The sequence below is a fragment of the Marmota flaviventris genome, chromosome 2, assembly GCF_047511675.1.
Source record: "Marmota flaviventris isolate mMarFla1 chromosome 2, mMarFla1.hap1, whole genome shotgun sequence".
Taxonomy (NCBI): Eukaryota; Metazoa; Chordata; class Mammalia; order Rodentia; family Sciuridae; genus Marmota; species Marmota flaviventris.
The window spans coordinates 80112369-80138643 of record NC_092499.1 but is presented as its reverse complement, the minus strand read 5'-3'; the positions used below and the strand labels follow the sequence as shown (position 1 = coordinate 80138643).

Here is a 26275-nt window from a genome sequence, read left to right as displayed (position 1 = left end):
TTCAGAAAAAAAAAATGGAGAGCAGAAAAGGATTAGAAGTTTAAATTATTCATAGGGCTTTTACCAGGGCCATTTTTAAAATTTTACATTTCTAGTCTCTTTCTGTCTTCATATTTCATACATTAAATACAGAAGCAATTATTTTCATATTTGGAATTATAGCACACACGATTTGCCAATGTTTTTTATTTGATATTATATTTTGGTTCTCTTCCCATAGCACTAAATATCCTTGGAGCATGATTCTTAATGAATGCAGGATATTCCATCTTTCATCATTGTACTTTATCCTTCTGTTTCAGGGCACTTATTTTATGCAGTTTCTGAGAATATGAGAAAAAATTCATATAAATAGATATGTGTGTTATTTTGACGAGGTTTACCCCATTTTTGCCTATTTTAACTTGGTGGCAAGGTCAGATGTCATTGGTTAGAAGTAAGTGGAAATAGTGGAGAGCAGAGTACTGGATTGTGACTTAGAGCAACACTAGATCCAAACTTTTTGATACAGGAACTGTAATAGAACAGAAAGCCACTTAACTTTATTTATTTAGATTCCTCATGTGTACTATGGGGTAAAACCCATCATTCATAAAATCCTGTCATTGGGAGAACCTCAGGAATTAGGAGAACTGAATTTGTTGGACCTTTGGTAAGTCACATGCATGATTTCAATTTAGCTTCAGAACACTAACAGATACCCATAGATTCTTGTCCCATTCCTCTGGAATAGTATAGCTTTTTAACAAATGAGTGAACATTTTGCTTTTAACAGAGGCAGAATGAATTTATTTTGAAAAACACACATGAGATTCTAAAATCAATTTTTTGTGTATTTGCTTTTTGAGGGATATTTTGTGCTGTGAAAGGCCTAGCCGGTATCATAACTGTCCTATGAATGAATATCTTATTTCTAGTACTTTAAAATGTTTTCTCACTAGGAATTGGTATCTTCATTTGTATCATTTTAATAGATTTGAAGTAAGTATCACCTCAGACCCCCTGGTCAAGCCTGCCCTCAGACCACATGATGGCATCCAGGTCACTGCTAAGATATTCCTGTATGGTTAGATCTCTCAAACCCTTAATCATCTCTTTCTTGTCCAGCTTTCCTTAGCCTTTTCCGAAGTTGCTCACAGAAAACATCCCACTCCACCCTCCCTTGAGGCAAATCAAAATAGTCCTCTTTTTGAAGCCACCTGGTGAGGCGGTGATAGCCGCAGAGCTTCCGCGGATCAATAGGCTCCAGAAACAGCAGCAGGAGGCAAGCTGTTCCAGGTCTGGCCACCAAGTGATAGGTGGCAAGCCTTAACTCCAGATGGCACCGGGGACTCCCCAGGGCTTTGTTGCTGAGTACACAGAGGATGGCCCTGCAGTTCTCCATGCTGGCAACCAGGGCATCCATCCTGTCCTGCCCAACCCCAAAGTCCCTCTCTGGCAGGCACAGCCTCAAGCCCTCACCTGCCGGAGGAGACTTCTCCAGTGTAGGAACCAGTTCTTCCAGCACCCAGTCTTGGTCCTGCTCACAGTAGGATATAAAGACATCATAGTGGAATTGGCTTCTGGGGCCACGCCCACATAGTTTCCACCACCACACATGAAAAAGAGTCCGGAGGTGGTGAAGCCAGGACCATTTGGGGCAGCCAAGGAGTACAAGGATAGTGAAGAGGAGCACCAGAGTCAAGCTGGCAAGAAAGCCCTGAAACTCAAGATCATGTGCACACTGATGAGAAAGGAAGGAGAGCAGTGGAGTCTTGGAGTAGTCAGAAGCATTGGCCATGCAGATGGATTTCTGCAGCCCATACACAAAGGTGTTGGGGGCCTGTGTTGCCCAAGGCCCCACCCAGGAGCTTTCACACTGGCAGGTGAAGGTGACATCTGAGAAATAAACATATTGAGGCATCTGGGGGATTAACTCCTGAAGGCTGCTGTCTAACCCCAGGGTCCATTCAGAGTTGAACAGCAGTAGCTGCAGGTGGTCCAAGTCCTTGAAACTGGACATGGAGAGGTTCCCAAGATTCAGGTGGCTCAATGCCAGCACCTGTAACTGAGTCACTTCCTGCAGTACCAGCTCCAGCTTCGTTGACCTTGACTCATAGTGGAAATTCAGATCTCCGAGCTCGAGCACTCGAAGCTTGGGCATCCCAGATAGTTCCAGGTTTTCTGTACTCCCATAATCAGACCAGAAGTGCAGGTGCTCCAGGACAGGAAACTGAGGGAAGGATCTCTGAGACTGTTGACCTGAGAAGCCAAAGAAACTTACGCCTCGAAGAGTGAGGTGACGCAGGGAAGGAAAATGAACTGAGGTGTTGTATGGAGACAGTACCACGTTGGAAGTTTGTAAGATCAGCTTCTCCAGGAACAAGAAGGGCTCTTCATTGAAGTTATTAAACCAGATACCTGTTTCTGCCCATATCTCTAAGCTGAGCAGAGCTGGAGGCCAGGGAGGATAGAGGTCCAGCATCTGAAGTGAACCCAGCTGCAGATGGCTCAGCCTCTGGGGACCCTGGAGCTCCTTGCCTGGGATATGACTTAAATAGGTGCCCAGCAGGTTCAGTGAGGTGAGAGCAGGGAGAAAGGAGAGCCAGCCTGGTTTTAGCACCTTAATTTTGTTCCAGCTCAGGTCTAGTGTCTTCAGCTGCTTTAGTCCCTCCAGGCTCTCACTGGATAAGTTGGAGATGTTGTTGCCACTCAGCCACAGCTCCTCGAGTTGAGGAATAAAGGAGAAGGCTCCATAGGGCAGAACACATAACTCATTGTTGGACAGATCTAGCACTCTCAAGTTTGTGCTAACCAGCCCATCTGGGAGCACCAAGGTTGGACCCAGCTTATTCATGGATAGGTTGAGACTTTGAAGCTGGGGCAGGGCATTTAGAAACTTTATGGGAAGCAATTTCAGGTCATTGCCATAAAGGCTGAGATGTTCTAAGGAACGGCAGCTTGAGAGATCTCCATCCTCTATGTTTTGGATTCGATTTCTCCCAAGGTCAAGTGCTCGAAGCTCAAAATAGCCTGACACTTTCCCAGGCAGTTTTTCCATACCTGTACCCACAAGGGACAGAAAGTCCAGATGGAGCAGTCCTGAGCCTAAAAGACCTAATGCATTTAATGGGGTGCCATCCAATCTCAGGGAATGGAGCTGGAGGCCATTCAAGGCTCTGACACCTGCCTGGTTCAGCTTCAGGTTGTAAGACAAATCCAACACCTCTAGGAAGGAAGACCATGATCTGGGGCTGGCTGTAGGAGAAAAACTAAGCACAAGGTTTGAGAAGAGCACTTGTAGCTCCTGCAGCTCCATCAAACAGCTGTGCCCCAGGGTTAGATGCCTAAGGCTGATTGGCAACTGGATGTTCTGGCTATAATTCAGGCAGTAGCCTTGAAAGGAAAGACTACTGAGGAATGTGAGAGGCACCAGGGCATCTGGAGGGAGAAATAGATTCAAGCAACAGGGAGCATGATGCTCAAAGGAAAGGTACTGCAGCCGATTCAATCCTTGAAAGGCCTCAGATGTAATCTTGAGGGTGCCCAGCTGTAGCCTCAAAAGCTGTAGGAAGGAGAAGTGACCAAATGCATTAGCTGGCAGGACAGGAACCATGCCCTGGAGGCAAAGTGCCTGTATATCCTGGGGCACTGCTCTCAGGGTCTGTGTCAGGTCTGTAACATTGGAGCATGATGCAAAAGTATGCAGCCCTGGGGCCAAGGGACAAAATGGGATGTAGAAGGAGAGATTTGACAATAGGGAGCTATCTGCTATGGTACAGTCAGGGACAGTCCATGCCTGGCTCTTGAGATCACAATCCATCAAGTCCAGCAGTAAGAGAGGGAGGACTGCAGAGACCAGACGTCTTTCCATCTTTGACATTGCTTCTAGGATAAGAGGAGAAAGAATAAAAGTGTCAAATCCTACAGTAATGGATAACACTAGTCTCAGACCCTTCTAATACACAGAGCATCCTTGGGATTTTGAAGACATATTGAAGAAAAATATATGATATGAATTAGACATTTGATCAAGTAGGAAACTCAAATTATGCGCATTCATGTGTTACTCCATGCAAGGGAACAGAAACCCAGAGACGGAAGCAAAAAAAAAAAAAAAAGTCAGAATCTGTGGTAGATCCAGGGGAGAAACTGATAACACTTCCCTATCTTCCTGCTGGGGATGATTAGCTCAGGTTACTAAGTCCTTTGGAGGGGAGCCCTCAACCATGAATGCGTTCATTCCAAGACAAGGCAGCAAATTTAACTGTCCACTACAGAGTGGACTGAAAGAGGAAAAAGTGGTGATGATTCAAACATAAAAGGACATTAATATACACTCTTATTTAATCTGAAACTATGTGGTGTATGTGGGCCCACTGTCTTATTTTACTTACAAGGCAGTTGACTGTCAAAGAAGCCAAGTTACTTGGCCACGATTGAAGAAATAGAATGCAGGCAGGACTAAGGAAACATTCCGAATGAATTCTACTGAAGAGTTTTTGGAAAGTAGTCCCAAAAGCTACCTCAGGCAAAATATTCAAAAAAGCAGGTGAAATAAGCAGGGTAAGAAGTTGAAAAAGTAATTAAAGAAACCATAGTCTTAATACTTTTGTGTTCAGAACACAATGTTGAAATTGGGGTAACAGGGACAAGGACTGACTGTGCTAAAAGCAGTGACCCTTTACTTAGACTTGCAGATACCCCATGGATAACTGAAAGCAGCATAAAGCTTGACATCCCTGCCTTCAGTTTGTTACCTTAAACTGTGAGTCAGGCCTCTGCTGGGCTCTGCAGGTAGGCTTGTTGATCATTTAAGGATTGCTCATCTAATAACTAGGTAAACTTAGCCTTAAGTTTACCTAGTTTATCTTGTCCACCTTCAAGACTGATGTAAGATTTGTATCATCATATTTAAGACCTTTGGAGTGGGGCCTAGAAGTCTGCAGTCATTGTTCTGTGCAGTGGAGCCTTGCAGGCACATCAACCCAGGATAAGACTGCTCCCCTAAGCAGGAGCCATCATCTAAGGGGAACTGAATCATGCCCTTCCAGGATCAGAAGCCTTCCAGATAAACATCCTGAGCAACAAGTGGAAATTGCCCCTTCCAAGTGATAAAGAGCTTCTTCAGAGCCATGTTGTAGAATAAGAGCTGAGAAAATTATCAACAAGACCACACTTTAACCAAAACAGCTTAACTATGTAGACTTCTTGCCCACTGCTCCATTTCTTCCTCTATTGAAACCTACAGCTCATGTCATCAACCTGAAGTTGGGGCTGAGATGCTGGATCTCACTTTGCCTTCCCAGTATGACCATATTGATTAAAGTTCTTTTCCTTCTTTTTACTGTTATCTTTTCTGTTTGTTTTTTGGGGTGAGTGGTCTGTTTTCTTGGGGCCTTTAGAGTCAGACCTCTGTCCTAGGACTCTGGTAACCGTAGAAGTTTTCATTGACCCTTTTCTCAGTTTACTTATTTCTCTTTTATGGTTAAGGCTCAGACTGACCATTATGAAATGAGTAGTAATCACACATTTCCTGTTTAGGACCCTGAAAGAATGAAACTAGGCAGGAGAGCAAACTGGTGCTCTGGGCATGAGCCATAGCAGTTAGGCACAAGTGAAGGGCATTGATCTCCTAAGAGTGTAACTGACACCCAAAGGAGGATTTTGTAAGAAAACATGAACTTCTCCATCTTTCCCTTGAGCTCTCATGACAATGATTTGCCTGAGTGGGATTGAAAACCTGGCTCTCCAGCACTGCTGCTGCCTCTCCTCCAGAAATACCCTTTCAGTTGCTAGAGCATCGTAGTCACAGCTCCTCAGACTTCAGCAAGAAGCTCAGAGGAGGCCTGAGGAGGAGGCCTAGGAATCTTCCTCTGGATGACTCAGCCTTATAGTTTATGGCATTTGCTACCCTTGATGCCCTGTCCTTATCTTTCCATGGCGGTTCCCTACATTTTTGAAAGATGTTTCTTGAACCTTGATAAGTCACATAGCATGTCCTGTTAGTTTGGGGCTTTTGCCGGGTTTCTGTTCTCGCGACTAAAAGGCTCAGCGATCACTCCAGTTGAACTGGGCTAACTGGGCTGCATGGAATAACCACACAAGAGACACAAATACCTTTTTCTTTGGGGTCACTGTGATGGGTGACCTTAAGGGTCCGCAGGAAGAGAGAGAGAGAGAGAGAGAGAGAGAGAGAGAGAGAGAGAGAGAGAGAGAGGGCATTCACTGACCCATTTTATTGAGGAGAAGCTATTCAAATGAGGCAAGGGGTCAGGTTTCAGGGGCCTGAGTCTATCTTCATGATGTCCACTGTCAGCAGGTTGACTGACATCTGGGTAGACCACACCCAAGGGCACAGTAAGAGAAGGGGACACACACAAGGCAATTCCATGGAAGATTCTATCCTAAACAGGGCAATGGGTTATATTACAAAGAAACAGGTGAGCTTAGCTTCACCCATGGGGCTGTAGCAAGACACACTCATGCATGAGACACCGACCCTCCAGCCCATGAAGGGTGGGGAAAGCTCTGCCACATTTCTGTGACTAAGTGCCTCAGCACCCAACCGGGGAGTGTGACTCAGTCACTTGCAAGGTTGGTCTCCCACAGGCTTTCCCTCTCTATTCTAATATGTAGGGAGATTTTAGGGGCTAGAATATCTCTCAGGCCAAAGAGACACAATGGCCTTGGGACATTTAGAATTCTGAGCTGCCGGGTACTCTTTTTTTCCTCAGGAGAGCAGGTTTAATGGTATTGACCTCTGGCATACTTATATCTATCCTCCATAAATGACAGTTCCTCATTTGGCCACTTAAATTGTAGCAAAACTTTCCCCAAACATTCCCCTTAAGCTCTCCTGGGCCCTTTCTACCTCCTGCTGCTGGCTTCCCCAGAAGAGAGACAAGTTCTTCCTTTAGGAGCTAATCTCTTTCTTCCCTGTCAGTTCTACCAATTGCTCTTCTATCTTGTCCACAAAACTCACCTGGCACAAGGGCAATAGCAAGTTTATCTCGGAGCACAGGAAATTGGGGTCAGCAGAAACAAGGAGCTGAAACTCCTCAGGAAGGATTCTTTCTCATCTTCTCCTGCAGCAAAGGAGAAAAGACCTTTTCTCCTGCAATTCTTTTCTCCACAAGGGCCTCTGTTGGGTCACACATCAGTATGACACTCCTGTTAATAGCTACAGGGTGGGAAGTTCCAGAGAGAGAGGTGATTGCTTTGTGAACCTCTTGACTTCTCTCATACTGTATCATTTTCTCTTCCTTTTCTCTTCTCATGACCTTTTCTATTTCATGGTTTCCTCATTCCTCTTCTGTTTGGAGATTTCAGTTCTCACTTTGTATCATATCCTCCTGAAATGTGAAAGGACAAGTCCTCTTTTATTTTCCAGGAGAGCTTTCCTCCTTGATATAACAGTGACCTACCAACTCCATTATCTCTAACCTCCCCACCCATGCTCCTAATAGTCTTTTCTTTTCCACAGTTTTTATTGGTGCCTTATATGATGGAATTTGTTACGTATTCATACATGTACACAATATAATTTGGCCAATATCACTCCCCAGCAAGACTTAAAGCAGGAGGATTAAAGAGGGACAACAACGTTATTGGAGGGAACTTGACTTTGCCACTGAGGGTGGAAGTGCAGAGTAAAAGAAGGGAAAGGCTGATTTCTCTCCAAATGGTGGGATCTTCTTTTCCAGAGCATTTGAGCCATGGGGAAATTTCTGGGAAGAAAGTCATAAAATCATAACTAGGTTTTGATTATTTAATGTCCCAATATGAGAAAGACCCCCAGATTTAGATTCATATCTCCTTTGATTTGAGTGAAACAAATTTTGATATTATTTTGCTTCTGCTCTTATAATAACAATGTCTGTTGCAAGTTTGATTTTGTAGATATTTGAATAGTTTTCTCATCTCTTTTTTCATGCATTCAGTTTTCAAATACCATGTGAAGGATTTTTGTTCTATTGAAAATTAGGAAACAAAGTTAAGTTTATTTTTCCACACATATTTATGAGTTTTTACTACAAAATCTTAAACTCCAGAGTGATTTTTTTTTGCTGATTAAAATTTGGTCTTTGAAATCTTTCCTATTAAACTTGTTTATCTTGTTGTTTATTTGTATATGAAGATTTATGTGGGGCTGGGGTTGTGGCTCCATGGTAGAGTGCTTGCCTCACACATGTGAGGCACTGGGTTCCATCTTCAGCACCACATAAAAATAAAAGCAACAAAATAAAGGTATTTGTCCATCTGCAACTAAAAAAATTTAAAAAAAGATTTATGTAAGTAAAATATCAACCTCCTAAAGTAAGACTTCTAAGAAAAGAAGCCACTTCTAAACTTTTATCATTATATTTCTTATTTTGTGCTTAATACAATCTCAATTTTATTCTGATAACAATGTGCCTAGTTTAAGAAACTAAATGGTGCAGTGTCTCTTGTTTATAGGAGTCGTTACTTGACACACTTACGTGAAGGCAATAACACAAGTAGGTCATAGGTTTGCCTCTTTTTGCTAACTGAAGCTTTTGCTGTCATCTTCAGATAATAAGGTGGCCTTGAGAAAGGAAACATATATTAAGAAGGATTCCTGAAAACTGCAGAAGAGCCAGGGTGCCCAATGGTGTCTTAGAACTGCTATCTCCAGGTTGCCATGGACCTCTTAGAAGTATTAATAAGACAGAGGTGAGGAGGGAGAAAGCAGACATCTAACCACTATGTCTTGTTACTTGAGCTTCTATTCTAGGTAGTTCAATCTAAGCTTAATGCACATGATAATTCTGGGTCGTTGGATAGAAGCTGAGTTTCCTTTTTGTTTCTAACACTTCGGTGGGTAATAAGTGGAGTAGCTGCAATATTTGATAAAAAGTTATTATTTATTCCTTAATAATTATTACTTAATAAAAAGTTAGTATTATTCCACAATAACTACTTTTTATTAAGTAATACAGTTCCTTAAATCCTGGATTCTTCTTTGGAGATAGTTGAATTTTCATTAAAAAAATGGATCTGTTTTTATTAAGATGATTAAATGTATATTTTGACAAATAAATGACTTATTTGAAAGGGGTGAGGATTTAAGATATATTGTTATAAAAAAACCACAGATAAATAATGGGTAGGTATACAAAGCATAATTATTTAAACTTTTAATGAAAACTGGTGCTTATGCTAGTGATAAGCAGGGGGCTCAGGGCAGAGACAGATATAGATAGAAGTTCCTGGGGAAAACATTCCTGTTTGGGAAGGTTCATTAGCGATTCATGTGACTGCATGGTATTTCCCTCCATTGTTTTTCTTTACTTCTCTTCCAAGCATTTAGAATGAAAATTGCAAAATCAGAGTTTGCAGCCACAGATCCCTTATCCCTGTACAGAAAGAGCTGACTCTGAGAGAAATACAGTTACTAGGGTCCTAAATGTCCACTTCTCTACAAAACGCCCACATGGAAAAGTCTCTGAGAAGCTCTGCAAAGATAACATTATAAAGGTTATCCTAACTGCAGCAGTATTTATTTCTTATGCACAGAGTAGCAGGGAAGCTTAGGTAGGTGGTGTCTAAAAGCATTGCTCGAAGTTATGTATTCATTCCTAGATATTAGTTTTCTAAGTTCCACACCCAAATTAGAAGTAACATACATTTTTATCATGGAAAATTTAGACAGATGTTAACATAAAAGAGGAAATAAACAATCTAAGTTACCCACATCATGACTCTATGTAAAATTATATAATAACGTTTCACGGTCTTCCATTTTCACTCAATACATATTTTACATATTAAATATTTTCATATAATTTGTGTAGTTTTTCTCCCAAAATAGCTGAGAAGAAATTCCTTTGTGTTATCCTACACTCATTTGTCCTTTATAAATCCTGCTCTTTGGTCAGCATGGCCACATCGTGCTGAAGGCAGACACAGAGGACTCAGCCATAGTTCCTAGGAGTGGACACGTGGTACAGCAGAAAGGTGACTGAACTCCTAGTCAGAACTAATTCCTTCACTTACTGAACATGACCTTCGACAATGTATTTGCTTTCTTTGAGTCTCATTTATAAAATAAATATGGAAATATCTACCCTACTTAAGTGACAGAAACTGCAAAATTTAACTGAGCATCTATGTGAAAGTGTTTTATAAATGCAAAGGGTTTTAAAATGAAAGACATGAATAATATTAATTGAAATTGATTCCATACACAATATGTATAATACGGTATTCTGATTCATCTCATTTATTCATCTCAGCCACTCTCTGACATATTATTATTAGCTCTATTTTTTTTTGATTAAACAATTCAAGGCAAAAAAGCCAAATAATTTAGATTTGAAATCAACCTACATGATTCCAATGTGCTGGCCCTTTCCTTCTTTAGTGGTAGAGAGTGTGGTCGTAGCTAATAAACTTCATGATTCATATTTAAAAGTAAAAAATGCTGACTGTCTATTTTCATTTCCCTTGAGGAAACCACTAACCAGCACAGTTATTTTTAAATGTTACCCTATTGTGCTCTTTTGAAAGTCTAAAAGCTGAGGGGGAAAAAACTTCTATCCTTTTTATTGCCATCCCTAATACTCTTTTTCTCTTCCCCTCTTTCTCTCTCAAGGATATAGTTTGGATTTGAAAAAATACAGCATGTTAATTTGTAGTGTAATTAATTTAGCATTATGGAAAGTACTGTGAACCAATTATAATATTTGGAATTATAAGACAAAACTGTTGAAAAGCTAATGGCTGCATAAAGATATTAACTTAGTGATCAAAGACAAGGAATTGTGATATTATAGTGGAAATATTGCCAGTCGTTCTTCTTGACGTCTTTTCTGATCAAGCTCAGGAAATTAAATAATCACATTCCCTGGAAAAGGATGTAGAAATAGGAAACATCACATGGGGCTGTATAAGTGAGAAATATATGTCAGTTTCTGTAGTAAGATTGAATGAGGAGTTTGACAACTTCTTATATCAAAGGAGCAAATATTTCTCCTTCTGAAATGTTCATGCCAAAATTTACAAACGCATTTCTGCCTTTTGAACTGAATAATCATCTCTTTTTCAAGATACTGTTTTAAGACAAAAAGCCCTAAAAGTAGAATTGCTAGATGCATATAATATTCCCATATCCTGAATTTCCTGGGACAGTTCTGTTTTGAATTAGACAATGAATCTTAATTTAAGTTGGCAAAATATTTTCATGGCAAATCTTTATGAAGATTTGATTGAGATATTATTTTATAACCAAAAAATAGGGGTAACTATAATGTCCAAAAGGAGAATTGGTAGTAAATGGAAAGAGGATATGGGAGTGTTCAGTAACCTGTACTAATTCTGTAAGAGATTATTTTGTGGTGGTGGTATTCATTTTTCTTACATTTCTCCTCCTAAAAATTACTTTTCTTACTCCTTTAAAAAAGAATTCTTAGTTCCTTGGAAGTAAAGCCCTCCTTCTAGGAAAATGTTCACCTCACCACATAAAAATTCACAACCCATATCATATTTGCTCAGTGGAATATTATGATTATTAAAAGCAATAACTATAAAATTTGCTATAATATGGAAAAAAATTCCACATTATATTAAACAAAACACATATAAATAAAAATAGCTACATTATATTGAATTCTGGATGCTTTTCTCCTTTAAAAATTTTTCTTAATTTGTTTTCACAGTTTCAACAACAAATAACAATGAATAGTCATTTTTTTTTGGAGCTTTTGCAATTTATCCCCAAGTAAGTAATTTCCCTGTTTGATACTTAGGAGAAAATATTCTATTATCTAAAACTCAAAGGACCCATGAAGTTTTTGGTGATTCCTCATTTAGGTAAAAAATTAAGTGCCCAGGACACTGTATTTCTAATAATTCCAACTGATGTTGCTGTACATAAAATTAGAAGCTTCTCCTTAGAGGCTTAGAAAAAGGTAATATATAAATAAAACAACATACATTTAGATATCATTAGGCTAGAATATTTTATTGTCCCATAAAAATTTTAATAAATCATTCAAGGGCTTATTTATCAGGAATGACCATATAATAAAGGCACATAGGGTAAGAACCACAATCAAGAAACTATATTTTCCTCCTTTTATTTATAATCAACTAACAAAACAAACCAAATGACATACTTATAATTTTATTTATCTCATAACTATAAATTTATATTATCAAATAGAACAGAAGAAGTTTTTTACTTATAAAAACTATCCAGAAAACACCCAACATGTACCTTCCTCAGTTAATATACACAAGTTCAAACAAGAAGCCATAGGCATCCATTTATCTATGTAATCTGGCCACTTTAATTCTACAAAGGGGCCTGCAGATGTTTAATTTCATAGCTAATATAGTAAATATCACTATTCACATTTGTAGATATGGATAACTATATAATTCTTAATGCATCTTGTTTGACTATACTGACCTGATCATACAGAAACCATCCAATAGACCTCAGATTATGTTAGGAATCCCCATAATTTTCCTCATGGCTGCCTTTATTTCCTTATTTCGGAGGCTGTAGATGAGGGGGTTAAATAGTGGGGTCACCATAGCATAAAACAGTGTTGCAACTTTCTGCATCCCAGCAGAATGTCCCAGTCCTGGGCTCACGTACATGACCATCAGAGAACCATAGAACAGCGATACCACGGCCAAGTGAGACCCACAGGTGGAGAAGGCTTTATGTCTTCCAGAGGCTGAAGGCATACGTAGCACAGCTATCAGGACCATAGTATAGGACCCAAGAATAAAGAAAAAGTTACCAAAGATAACTAATGAGCTTAAAGTGTAGCACAGCATTTGAGTTCCTGGGGCTGTGGCACACGCTAACGCAAAGAGTGGCCCTGGATCACACACAACATGGTCAATAGTGTTTGGTCCACAGAAAGGCATTTGAGAGATGAGGGCAATGGGAATTAAGAACCACAGAAACCCACAAACCCAGCAGATAATGACCAGGTTGATACAGGAATTCCCAGTCATGATATTAGGGTAGTGCAGGGGACGGCAGATAGCTAGATACCGATCAAAGGCCATGACAGTCAAAAGCAAGCATTCAGATGTACCCAATGAGAAAAAGAAATAGAACTGGAGGAAGCACCCAGCAAAGGAGATGGTTTTTTTCTCGGACAGGAAGTTGACCAACATCTTGGGGACAGTAGAAGAGACATACCAGATCTCTAGAAAGGAGAAATTCCCCAGGAACATGTACATGGGGGTGTGAAGTCGCTTGTCACACAACAGTGCACAAACAATGGTCCCATTCCCAGTTATGGTGAACACGTAGGTTGTAGTGAAGAGAGAGAAGAGGAAGATCTGAATCCTCCACTCACAAGAGAAACCTTGTAGTATAAATTCTCTTACAGAAGCAAAGTTGGACTCTGGCTCAGAGATATTCATTAGGTCGGTATCCTGCAAGATCAAGAGACATATTACTAATAGTTTAAAATGTGTCTCTTTTTTATGAGTAAAGAGACAAGAACAGACATGGATCATTTTAAAAAGAATTGTCAAAATATATCATACTTTAATTTTTTTCTTGGTTGTATACACTGATTTTTTAAAAAATACCAGTTTTCCACACAAAAACAAATGTTTGCCTGTTCTAAATTTCTTCCTATATGACCACAGTTGAACTAGATAAAATTAAAGTCATTTTGTAAGTCTGTTATTTTGGGTCAGGAATGATCTATATAGTTTCTGGCAAACATGTAACACAAAAATTGACCCTTAATAAAAGTATTTGTTTCTTAGCCCAAATCCTACTTATAGTATAATATTTATAGTTCAGTTAAATATATTACTTAACTTTATTTAAATATGCAGAAATGAACATATTTTATAGTAAGTGAGTAGAAATCACCTTAAAGCCATTATTCCTGAGTTTCCATGGTTGCTATTAGCTTGAGCACCATAAAACTGCAATTTTATAAAGTTACTTACCAATACTGACTTTTGATATTGTAATGTTGCAAGATCTTCTGAAGAAAAAGAGTCTGTAAGCTTTTGCCTGATCTTTCACAGGCTGATAGATTTCCTATATTAACACAGCAATGTTATATTTATTTGGTCAATATGTGGAGAAGTTTGAAAAATAAGATCCAAGCATGAAACTTCCTTTTTAAATGTATTTTCTTTCCTCCCATAGAATATTGGGGTTGATTTTTCTCATATGCCTGTGTAAAACTAAAAATTTCTAATAAATAAGTCAAATATTTTCTTTTGTCATAAATTTCCTTCATCCCACATTTTATGAGAAAGATGTCAGGGATTTGTTACATGAGAGAAAAAACTTTAAAAAATATACAGGGATATGAGTCCTGAAAATTGTTAGGGCTTATATTTTAGGCAAAACAAAATTTTCAAGAGTTTTTCCTTCCAGCCTTGTCTGCACACTGATGCTCTGGGAAGTCCTCAAGAGAAAGCTATATTTATTCATCTTTTCATTATAGGTATTTCTTTTTAAAATACTGTAAACCAGAAGCATTAATAAATCAATTTTAAGAAATTATGGAATAAGAGGAGAATGACTTAGAGGTGTCACGACTTTTAGCAGTACCCCCAAAATGAAGCCATCACAGTTTTGATATGACCTAAATCTTAAAATGACTTATTTTATAATCACTAGATAATGACTTTTACTGCTGCACAAAAATTAAGAATGTGCTTTCTTTATCTCATATTCTCTTGGGACTTGGCCTCTGTAGCATTAGGGAAAAACTTCTCTTCCAAGCCAGTGGGTCTTTAAGAAGCTAATGATTACACATTCTTTGAGAAACCAGTAGAGATGGGAAACTTCTTTAAGGTACCATTGACTTACAAAGAGCATGACCATTTGGAATACAGAACCTAGAAACTTCCAGAAGACATAGTTTGAGGAAAAATGAGACACACAATACATTCCCAAATGTTCTGACATGAAGTTGAGAAACTATTCATAATCTCTGTTGTTCCATATACTGAAGGACACAGAACTCAATGAGATTTTTTTTTTAATAGCAGGGATTGAACCCAGGGGGTGCTTAATCACTGAGCTACATCCCCAGTCCCCCTTTTACTATGTTTTATTTATATTATATTTTATTTAGAGACAGGGTCTCGCTAAGTTGCTTGGGGCCTTGCTAAATTGCTGAGGCTGGCTTTGAATTTGCAATCCTTCCTGTGTAAGTCCCTGGGATTATAGGTATGTATTACGTGCCTGGCAAGAAAATGTTGAGTTACAAACATTGTAGGGTATTAAATGAAAATTTATAGGATTTAGAAAAAGCACTTAGCATGATAGGATTCTTTAGATATGAAAGGTAAGTAGAAGAAGCATTAATATTTAAATTACTTGAATGGCTTCTCAGCATGAGAAAAGTATTTACTTCATTTTTTATGTAACAACTGTTTTATTTTTATTGCTTTGATTGCTTCTGGTCATTACTGTTACAAACCCAGTTTCTTCTTTTCTCTATATACAAATGTCCTGTGTAATATACTCTGTTCATATTCTGTTTTCCTTACTTAAAAAACCAATTCAGGAATAGATTCCCTTATAACCCACCACCCCCAATATTTCCTTGCTAACCCTCACTACCAAAATATTTATTTTGTCATTTGTCTTTTGTTCTGGGATTAGGATGCCTTTGTGTCAGACAATGACAATGAGGGTGGGGAAGTTAAATTAGAACCAAGTGCTTTGATGAGGGAAGGATGATAGGCGTTGCACAGAGGATTTTAGGACTCTGAAACTATTCTGTATGGTGCTATACTGGTGGATACATGCCATTACACATTTATCAAAACCCATACAATGTACAACACAAGAATAAACTCTAATGTAAACTATGAACTTTTTGGTTTTGGTGGTGGTGCATTGTGGCATATTCATACATGCAAAAAGTATTTAGTTTTATTAATTAGTGTCCCTTCCATTTCTACCTTATGTAGTTCAAGGTTTACATAGTATGACTAAAACACCAGGTGGTAATGAATGCTTAGACCAAGTGGTATAAAATACCGAGGACATCAGCAATGCACACCCTAGGAACACTTGTTTCTGTACAAATCTGATGAAAATGAATAAAAATGTCCTCACTTTGACATTTTTAGGAAAAAATTATTTAGACCTTTGTTACCTCTTACTCAATATACCTCACTCCCTAATAACACTTCAAATATAGCTTTGATCTTATTTATTTGCCTGCTCAAAAGCCATCAACAGACCTGGGCCCAGAAGAGCACGCCTGCCAACTCAGTGATTCAGGATGATGAGGTAGGAGGATCATTAGTTCAAGGCCAGCCTTAGTGATCCTGTCTAAAAATAAAAATAAAAAGGGGTGGGGATGTAGCTAAATGGCAAAGTGTCCCCCTGGGTTCAAGCCTCAGTACTTAAAAAAAATACAATAAAATAAAATGAAAATATAAAAACAGTGGTGTCATTATTCACAAAATAAAGTCCAAATTTCTTAATTCTCCATAATTGATTTATTACTCCATTTTTTTTTTTTACTTTTCTTGTGAGATAATATCTGATTGTAATTCTGGTTTGTATTTCCCTGATAATTAATTATGCCCAAGCTTTTTTTTTCATATAATCGCTGGCCATTTGTACATTTTCTTTTAAGAAATGCATATTCAGATTCCTTGCCCTTTTTTTAAAAAAAAAACAACAACAAACAGGAATTGAACTCAGGAGCTCTCAAGTGACCCTGAGCCACATCTCCACCCCTATTTTGTATTTTATTAAGAGATAGGGTCTCACAGAGTGGCTTAGCACCTTGCTTTTGCTGAGGCTGGCTTTGAACACACTGGGCTTGCTCATTTTTAAAACATCAGATTATTTGATTTTTTTCTATTCCCACAGCCCTTATATGGCTTAGAAATATTCTTTCCCTTCCAGATGTTACCTCTTCCTTCTGTTGGTTTTCTTGCTATGCAGAAGCTTCTTAGTTTCATTCAGTCTCACTTTGAAATGAGACAGGATTGAGCTTCCTGTGATGGGTCCTGGAATGGTGAGGAAGCCGAATGCCTCCTTCCAACTCACTCCCACTGTAGAAACTGCTGGTCCAGGGGAATTGTCCATCTGTGATAACCACATTGGCTTGGGGGAGGGCTGATGTGGTCAGAGAACCTTCCTCTTTCCATGTCTTTTCTCAGCTCTGCAATGAAGAGGGTGTGTCTGTCAACCCTGAGTTCTGGGATATTCACAGGGGCATTCTTGACTGTGGATATTTGCTAGCTGGGTTTTTTAGAAGAGAGTGGAACCAAAGAACTTCTGTTCTTCCATCTTGTTGATGTTACTCTAATCCTTAACATTTATATTAAAATAAAAAGTGATTCACTCACCACCAATATAGTATTAGAACAATAGGATTTTGATGATATACTTGCCTTTATAGTTAGTTAGTATGTTTTCATGTTTGAAACTTGAAAAAAAAACTTGGCCATTTGAACTTGAAAAAACGTCTTTTAGTCACATGGAGGGGTAATAAAACTCCCATAGCTTTTGTTTCTTTACCGGTTTTCAGTATTTGAAGGTGATTTTGCCGGTATAGTCTTCTTAGTTGGCAGGGTCTTTTGTTTGTTTGTTTGTTTTCTTTTTTTAATATTTACTTTTTAGTTTTTTTAGGTGGACACAATATCTTTAGTTTATTTTTTTATGTGGTGCTGAGGATCGAACCCAGTGCCTCACGCATGCCAGGAGAGTGTGCTACCACTTGAGCCACATCCCAACCCCTGTTTGTTTTCCATCTAGTATTTTAAATCTCCTCCCTCTTCCTACTGACCTGTAGGCTTTCTCCTAAGAAAATTATGATTTGGTAGTTCCCTTTGTGAGAAACACACTCACCTGTTCAAGCCCAAAGAATGGGTTAATAGACACAAGTTACAGCAAAAGCCAGGCTTTACTTCAATGCTGGTCTTTCAAGATCAGGTGCCTGGAGGTCAGGGATCCTCAGATTGGGTACAACTAGTGTTTTATTTCCTACAGTACAAGATCCTTTTCCCAGTTCCTCATTATTTGAGTACTATGGAGTGCATAATCTTCTGGAATGTCACCTAGGTTTTACTATCTCCTATTGAGTAATTTAAAGAAATCTACTTTTTCTTGTCCTTACCTCTCTTTGTTCTCTGTGGTAAGAAAGTCCCCTGGGATCAAGTACCGTTTGGCAAGTACATTGTTTATCTCCATTGGTCAGGTGGGGGTGAAGGGCCTTTCTTCTCACCTTCTGTTTCTCAAAGAGCTGTGAATTTTTACACTCTGGTGTTAACAGCTTGTAACTTTCCATTCTGTTCTCCCCTCCAGATACCTTTCTTACATCACAAGTTTTATATTATATCACAAGCTTTTTTATTCAAAAATTATATTACAATTTTTACACTTAAAGCTAAATACTATATTCTGAAAATAAACTACAGGACTCTATTTCTCACATCTTTTTGTCAAAAGTTGCTTTTTTCTTATTGGTTCCAAAATTCTCTTTGTTTTTGACAATTTGATTACAATTTCAATGTGGATTCCTTTGGGTTTATTTGAACTTCTTTGAGTTTCTTTCTTGTGGATGTCCATTTTCTCCCCCAATTTTGTCAAATTTTTATCCTTTATTTATTTTAATTGATCTATTGTCTTCCCCTCTCCTTCTTAGAGTCCCCTGAAGTATGTGTTAGTCCAGTTGCTGGTGTCCCATTAAAACTTTTAACATTTCTGTACTTAAATTTTTTTTGCTCTTATGGATGAATTATTTACAACAACCTATCTTCAAGTTCACTAACTCTTCTGCTTGGTGCAGTCTGTGTTGAAGTCCTATGGTGAATAGGACTTCAGTTTAGCTATTGTTCTTCAGCTCCATGATTTCTGTACTATAACAGTGGTCCACTTTACCTTTTGAATATAGCCCTCATTGCTCTGAGGCTTATTTTTATTTTTAATTTATTTTTTATTTTTTTAATTAGTTATACATGACAGCAGAATGCATTTCGTTTCATTGCACACAAATGGAGCACAAGTTTTCATTTCTCTGGTTGTACACAATGCAGAGTCACACTATTTGTGCAATCATACATATACCTAGGGTAATGATGTTAGTCTCATTCCATTGTCTTACCTACCACCATGCCCCTTTTTCCTCCCGACCCTTTGCCTAATTAAAGTTCTTCCATTCTTCCCATGTTCTTTCCTGCACTATGCATTAGCATCCACTTATCAGAAAACATTTGGCCTTTGGTTTTTTGGGATTGGCTTACTTTGCTTAGCATCGTATTCTCCAACTCCATCCATTTACCTGCAAATGCCATAATTTTATTCTCTTTTAATGCTGAGTAATATTCCACTGTGTGTATAGACTACAGTTTTTTATCCATTCATCTATTGAAGGGCATCTAGGTTGGTTCCACAGCTTAGCTATTATGAATTGAGCTGCTATAAATATTGATGTGGCTGCATCACCATAGTATGCTGGTTTTAAGTCCTTTGGTTATAGACCAAAGAGTGAGATAGCTGGGTCAAATGGTGGTTCTATTCCAAGTGTTACAAGGAATCTCCCTATTGCTGTTCAGAGTGGTTGTACCAATTTGCAGTTGCGCCAGCAATGTACGAATGTAACTTTTTCCCTACTTCCTCGCCAACACTTATTGTTGCTTGTATTCTTGATAATTGCTGAGGCTTATTTTTAAAAGGACATGTTTTTTTTTTTCTGTCTTCTCCCCTCTCCCCTCCTTAACAAGATTAGGGAGACAGTGTTATCTTTTCCCCTAGTTAATTGTCCTTGAAAACACCACAGAAAGGAAATATCTGCCAGAGGATCTTGGAAGTGAATATCTCCCAAATGATCAAGTGAGTCCTAACATACCATCAAGGCACCCTAGGATCCCTACCAGAGCATACCTGGAATGCAGTGTTTGAAGAGTTTCTTTAAATATCCCTGTTCCTCCTGATGGGCAGAATCATAGCCTCTGTGACTGGAGTCCCCTACATTTCTCCTTTACTAACAAAGCAATAAAACTTCCTTTTTTCCTCTTAAAATCATGTCTTGGGATTGGCTTACGTCAAAACAAAGGGCCAAATGTTTTCTCTGATAAGTAGATACTCATCCATGTGGGGGTGGGGGGCATGGGAGGGATGGAAGAACTTTGAATGGGCAAAAGGGAGGGAGGTGAGTGTAGGGGGTTTGGGGATAGGAAAGATGGTGGAATGAGATGGGCATCATTACCCTAGGTACATGTATGAAGACATGAATGGTGTGACTCTACTTTGTGTACAACCAGAGAAATGAAAAAATGTGCTCCAATCTTGTTCGATGAATCAAAATACATTCTGCTGTCATGTATAACATGTATGACAAATAAATAAAATAAATAAATAAAACATATTTATTATTAAATTGACATGAATTGTCATCTGGGACCAGGACTGACCTTTTGGTAATAGTAGTTTAAAAATATTTTCTGTTTTTTTTTTATTTGCAAAATTCTCACATGGTTAATGCATTCATTATTCCCTTTAATTCATAGATATTTATTTTGACAGTTATTTTGAATACTTACTGGCAGTTATTTTGAATACTTCGTCAGGATAATTATTCAGCTCCATTTTATTAAAGTTGATTTATCTTGCCTATTTATTGGGCACATTTTTGCTTGTTTCTTGATGTCTATGTTTTAGGTAAAGGGAGCATGTCTCCCAGGTTTACATATTGGTCTTGAATAAAAGAAGAATCCCATCAATCAACCTGGCCAGAGATTGATTATGTGGCCCTCTATCTTTCCCTTTCCAGGAAGAATGAGTAACTGCTTTTTCTCTGCTCACTCTGTACCAAGCCATGGACAGGAAGGATCTATGATGTCTACCAGTCAAATTGCCATTTCTCATTCTGTAAAGAATATCATTGGCTTTTTGATATAAATCACACTAAATCTGCATAATGCTTTTAGTAATATGGATAGTTTGACAGAATTAATTCTGCCTATTCAAGTGTAACAGTGGTACACTTTTATCTTTTGAATATAGCCTTTGCAGCTTATTTTAAAAGGAATATATATTCTTTTCTTTTCCTCTTCTCCCTGTCCCCCTGACTAACCTGGGAGTAAGGAACAAGATTATCTTTGTTGTCAAAAGCTTGGTCTTTTTCCCCAATGCCAATCCAGTAACAAGGACGTGGTTTTTAGAAAAAAAGTAAAAGAAAGCTTATTGCTTTGCTAGCAAAGGAGAAACAAAGGGGACTCCTGTCCTGAAAGCTGTGATTCTGCTCACTGGCAGGAACACAGGGCTTTTAAAGAGGTAATTCAAAGGCTACATTCCATTTCCATGCAATTTCCCTTCTCTCTCCCTTTCCCTCCCACCTCTCGTCCCTGTTTAATGTTAATTTTTTTTCTCATGCTCTTCCTCCCTGCTCTGTTCTTAGTTGCTCTCCTTATATAGAAGAAGACATTTGGCATTTGTTTTTTAGGGATTGGCTAGCTTCACTTAGCATAATCTGCTCTAATGCCATCCATTTCCCTGCAAATGCCATGATTTTGTCATTTTTTAGTGCTGAGTAATACTCCATTGTGTATAAATGCCACATTTTTTATCCATTCATCTATTGAAGGGCATCTAGGTTGGTTCCACAGTCTAATTACATATAAGAGGATGTGAGGGGAAAGGGAAAAAAACAAGGGAGATAAATGAATTACAGTAGATGGGGTAGAGAGAGAAGATGGGAAGGGAGGGGAGGGGGGATAGTAGAGGATAGGAAAGGTAGCAGAATACAACAGTCACTAGTACGGCAATATGTAAAAACGTGGATGTGTAACCAATGTGCTTCTGCAATCTGTATATGGGGTAAAAATGGGAGTTCATAACCCACTTGAATCAAATGTATGAAATATGATATGTCAAGAGCTTTGTAATGTTTTGAACAACCAATAATAAAAAAAAAGCAAAAAAAAAAAAAAAAAAACCAACAAAGGCTACATTCCACATGTTCTGTGCTGGAGTTATAATTCACTTATTAATTTGGGAGATAGTTAATTCTGAGATATTCTGGTAGCATCCTGAAGTATGGATTACTTTGTTTCCTCTGGTGGGAGTGTACTCAGGAACAGATAAATCTGCCCCAGATGGGGAAGAAAGGTAATCCTGTTTCCCCTGAGATTAGGGAGCAGGAGAGATTAGGGAGGAGCAGGGAGAAAGGAAGAGAAAGAAACATGTCCATTTGAAAAATAAGTTGCAGTGACAGCACAACAGGGATATATCCAAATCATAAAGTGGACCACTGTTACACCTTGAGTTATCTGTTCTCCACAGGAAGGAAATGCCACCAGAATAAGTAGAAAGTAACTAATTCCCAAATTAACAAGTGAATTTCAACACAGCCTCAGGGCACACCTGGGACCCCCTGCAGGGCACACCAGGAATCTAGCCTTTGAATACCTTCTTTAAAAACCCTCTGTTTTCCCTGATGGGCAGAATCTCAGCATCTGGGACAGGAGTCCCCTGTGTTTCTCCTTTGCTAGCAAAGCAATAAAACTCCTTTTTCCCTTTTCTCAAAACCATGTCCTCGTTATTGGATTGGTATTGGGGACAAGGACCGAGCTTTCGGTAACACAAGGACATGGGTGGACTTTCTGTCTTCTAAGTTCTAAGTTTATTGTAGAGGCCTTTCACCTCTTTGGGTTAGATTTAATCCCAAGTATTTATTTTTTTTGAGATTATTATGAAGGGGATAGTTTTCTGAATTTCTTTCCCAGAAGTTTCATTATTGGAATAGAGGAAAGTGTTTGATTAATTCATTTGGAAGCATAAAATTCCCAGTAGTCAAAGCAATCCTGAGCAAGAATAGCAATCTCAATATATGATCAACTTATATTAAAGTGCTATAGTAACAAAAACAGCATAGTGTAAACATCAACACACACATGAAGATGAATGGAATAGAATAGAATACCCAGATGCAAATCCACATGAATATAGTCATCTGATACTTGACAAAGGTGCCAAAAACATATTGGAGAACAGATGACCTTTTTAACAAGTGGTGCAGAAGAATGAAACTAGATCCCTGTCTGTCATCCTGCACCAAAGTCAATCCAAAGTGGATCAAAGTCCTAGAAATTAGACCAGAAACACTGCAATTGCTAGAAGAAAAAACACAGGTTCAGCACTCCAACATATTGGTGCTTTGTAAGATGCCTAAAACTCAAGAAATAAAACCAAGAATCAGCAAATGGGATGGAATCAAATTTAAAAGTTTCTTCACAGCAAAGGAAACACGAGTCTGAAGGGAGACCCTACAGAATGGGAGAGAATCTTTACCAGCTGCTCCTAGGATACAGGATTAATATCCAGAGTATAGAACTGAAAAATGTAATACAAAAGAAACAAATAATCCAATGAATAAATGGGCAAAAGAACTGAATAGATGCTTCTAAAAAGAAGAAATACAAATAACCATCAAATATGTGGAAAAATGTTCAATATTCCTAATGATCAGGGAAATGCAAATCAAAACTATAATGATATTTTATCTTACTCCAATTAGAATGCAAATAATAATAAATGCTCCCAAGGATGTGGAGAAAAAGGAAAACTTATACATGGTTGGTGAGACTGCAAATTAGTTCAACCACTCCAGAAAGCAGTATGGAGATTCCTCAAAACTCAAGGAGTAGAACCACCATATGACCCAGTTATCCCACTTCTTGCTATTTATACAAGAGAACTAAAATCAGCATACTATAGTGATATGGGAACATTAATGTTGATAGCAGTGCAGTTCACAATAGCCAAGTTATGGAATCGGCCAGGTGCCTGTCAACACCATGGACACACATTTGCACACACACATATATAACCAAAATCAAAACCCCAAACCAAACCAAACAGTATATTTTGGGTAAAAATGTAGGAATCATACTCTATGTTCCATGGAAGTTCACATGGAGGAGATTTGCCAAGAGAAATAGGACGTGACTTTCACAGAGCGGGTGGGTATGAGATTGCTTTTGATTCTGATAAAGAAGAAGAAAACACAAAATGAACCACAATTAATATTCTAATAACATTTATTGAGTGCTTTCTACATGTTAAAGATAGTAGCGGAGAATTTAATAAACAATTTCTCATTAAAATCTGACACTAATTGTTCTATATTATAGGAATTGTCATACTAATTTCATAGATTTAATTAGGTAATGTCAAATTCAACAGTTGATTAAGGAAAGAATCAAGTTCCTATCAAGAACTTCAGATATGAAATCTTATATCCTTTCACAATAAGATTGAAAAAGAATTCAAACTAGAAGTTGAGTAGAGATATAATGCTTTCTTCTCCCTTCACCATCAAAAAATACAGTCAAGCATTATGTTGACTGAAGTCCTCCCTAACAGTCATTCCTCACAGCCCATCCCAGGGAAATTTAGGTGTTTCCTTTTTGTGTTCCTGTGACATCCTGTATATATAATAATTAGAGAACCTTAATTGCATTTTATGGTAATTAGTGGGTTTTTTTTTTTTTTTTCATACCAGGGATTGAACTCAGGGGCACTCTACCACTGGGCCACATCTCCAACTCTATTTTGTATTTTTTTTTTTTTAGAGACCGGGTCTCACTGAGTTGCCAAGCACCTCACTATTGCTAAGGCTGGCTTAGAACTGGCAATCCTCCTGCCTCAGCCTCCCTAGCCGCTGGGATGGTAATTAGTTTTTTGCTTGCCTGTCTCATCTCACAAGACTGTTATTTGAGGGAATGGATTGTGTCTGAATTATTTAAATAATTATCTGCATAGCCCAGTGTTGAGTTCAGTGTCTAACACAGAGGAGACAATCAGTGAATTTTTTTGAATGGATGATTCTAAATGTGAATATTTTGCCAGCTTACCCTCATCACACTAAACTAGATTATTCCACACTTCTGGACCTGCTGCCAAAGATGTTTAGAGAAATTTTAAACATTTCCAGAACTTTCCACAGAGCGCTTTTCATCTCCTTATTCCTGAGACTATAGATCAGGGGGTTAAAGAGTGGGGTTACCATTGCATAGAACAAGGTCATGATTTTTGGCATCAAGGTGGAGTGGCTAGACCCTGGGCTTACATGCATTACCATAATGGTACCATAGAATAGCAGCACCACAGCCAAGTGGGACCCACAGGTAGAAAATGCCTTCTGCCGACTGGATGCTGAGGGCAACTGAAGAACAGCTAGTAGAACCAGGGCATAGGAGATGAGGATAAAAAGAAAGCTAAGGAGGATGACCAGGGAACTTAGGGTATAGCTAGTGAGTTTGGACATAGGGGCAGGGGCACATGAAAGGGTCAACAATGGGCCAGAGTCACAAACAAAGTGGTCAATGACATTGGGACCACAGAAAGGCAGTTGGGAGATAAGAATAACAGGTACCAGATACCAGAGGAAGCCACATGCCCAGCAGGAAACCACGAGGTTGAAACAACGTTGTCCAGTCATAACTATGGCATAATGGAGAGGATGACAGATGGCGAAGTATCTGTCGAAGGCCATTGCTGAGAGAAAGAAGCACTCAGTAGAGCCCATGGAAAAGAAAAAATATAACTGTAGGAAGCAACCAGTGAAAGAGATGCTCTTGGTCTCTGAGAGGAAGTTGACCAGGGTGTTTGGGACAGTGGAGTTGACATACCAGATCTCCAGGAATGCAAAATTCCCCAGCAGTATGTACATAGGGGTGTGGAGATGCTGGTCCCAACACACAGCACAGATGATGGCTCCATTTCCCATGAGAGTCAGGAGATAGATGATGGAGAAGACCATAAACAGCATAAGCTGAATCTCCCTGCTGCAAGGGAACCCCAAAAGGATGAATTCACTCACTGACCCAGAAGAGAATCCTGATCCAGAGACGTTCATTGAGTCTGTAAGCTGTGCTGCAATGAGACATTGTGACCATGAGGCCAAATCCAAATGACCAAACACAACAAACAAAACCTTTTCTGATCTGATCTTTACTTCCCTAGTCTCATCTCCTTCCCTCTGTCCCCTCAAATCATATGGTCCAGTAAGGTAGTTTGTACTTCCACCAAATGACATGCTGTTCTCTGTACCTAACGTAGATGTTGCTTCTTTCTTCTTTCTCTCTGTATGTTCATTCCTCCTATGCCCTTTCCTTTTTTTTTCTCCTTGTTTTGACTTTTTGTCTTTCTTTTTTGATTTGAACTACTGGTACTTTCAGTTTACATTGTTCATCAAATGATTCCTTCAGAAAAATATTGCTGTACTTCACAATCATGTCCTAATTCTTTGTTCTGCCATAATAGCTGATGTCTCTGTGTAGAAATTATTATACTAAT

General features: G+C 38.6%; 3 protein-coding genes across 4 annotated transcripts; all 3 read right to left on the bottom strand.

The window, feature by feature from the left end:
• Positions 1–7094, bottom strand: LOC114088261 (toll-like receptor 11). 2 transcript variants are annotated; one of them, XM_027929845.2, is made up of 2 exons: positions 6965–7094; positions 1–3867 (listed from the first exon to the last, which is right to left on the bottom strand). In XM_027929845.2, exon 2 carries the CDS (start codon positions 3860–3862, stop codon positions 1085–1087), a length of 2778 nt encoding a protein of 925 aa, XP_027785646.1. In that variant the 5' UTR covers positions 3863–3867; positions 6965–7094; the 3' UTR covers positions 1–1084. The 2 variants fall into 2 exon arrangements, with proteins under 2 accessions (XP_027785646.1, XP_027785647.1); XM_027929846.2 differs by having other exon boundaries at positions 1–3864.
• A 5330-nt stretch (positions 7095–12424) lies between these two features.
• Positions 12425–13996, bottom strand: LOC114088126 (olfactory receptor 11H12-like). The gene is made up of 2 exons (XM_027929688.2): positions 13936–13996; positions 12425–13404 (listed from the first exon to the last, which is right to left on the bottom strand). Exon 2 carries the CDS (start codon positions 13390–13392, stop codon positions 12445–12447), a length of 948 nt encoding a protein of 315 aa, XP_027785489.2. The 5' UTR covers positions 13393–13404; positions 13936–13996; the 3' UTR covers positions 12425–12444.
• A 10855-nt stretch (positions 13997–24851) lies between these two features.
• LOC114087892 (olfactory receptor 11H12-like) lies at positions 24852–26015 on the bottom strand. The gene has a single exon (XM_027929402.2). The coding sequence runs from the start codon at positions 26013–26015 to the stop codon at positions 24852–24854; it is 1164 nt and encodes a 387-aa protein (XP_027785203.2).
• Between the last annotated feature and the right edge of the window lie 260 nt (positions 26016–26275).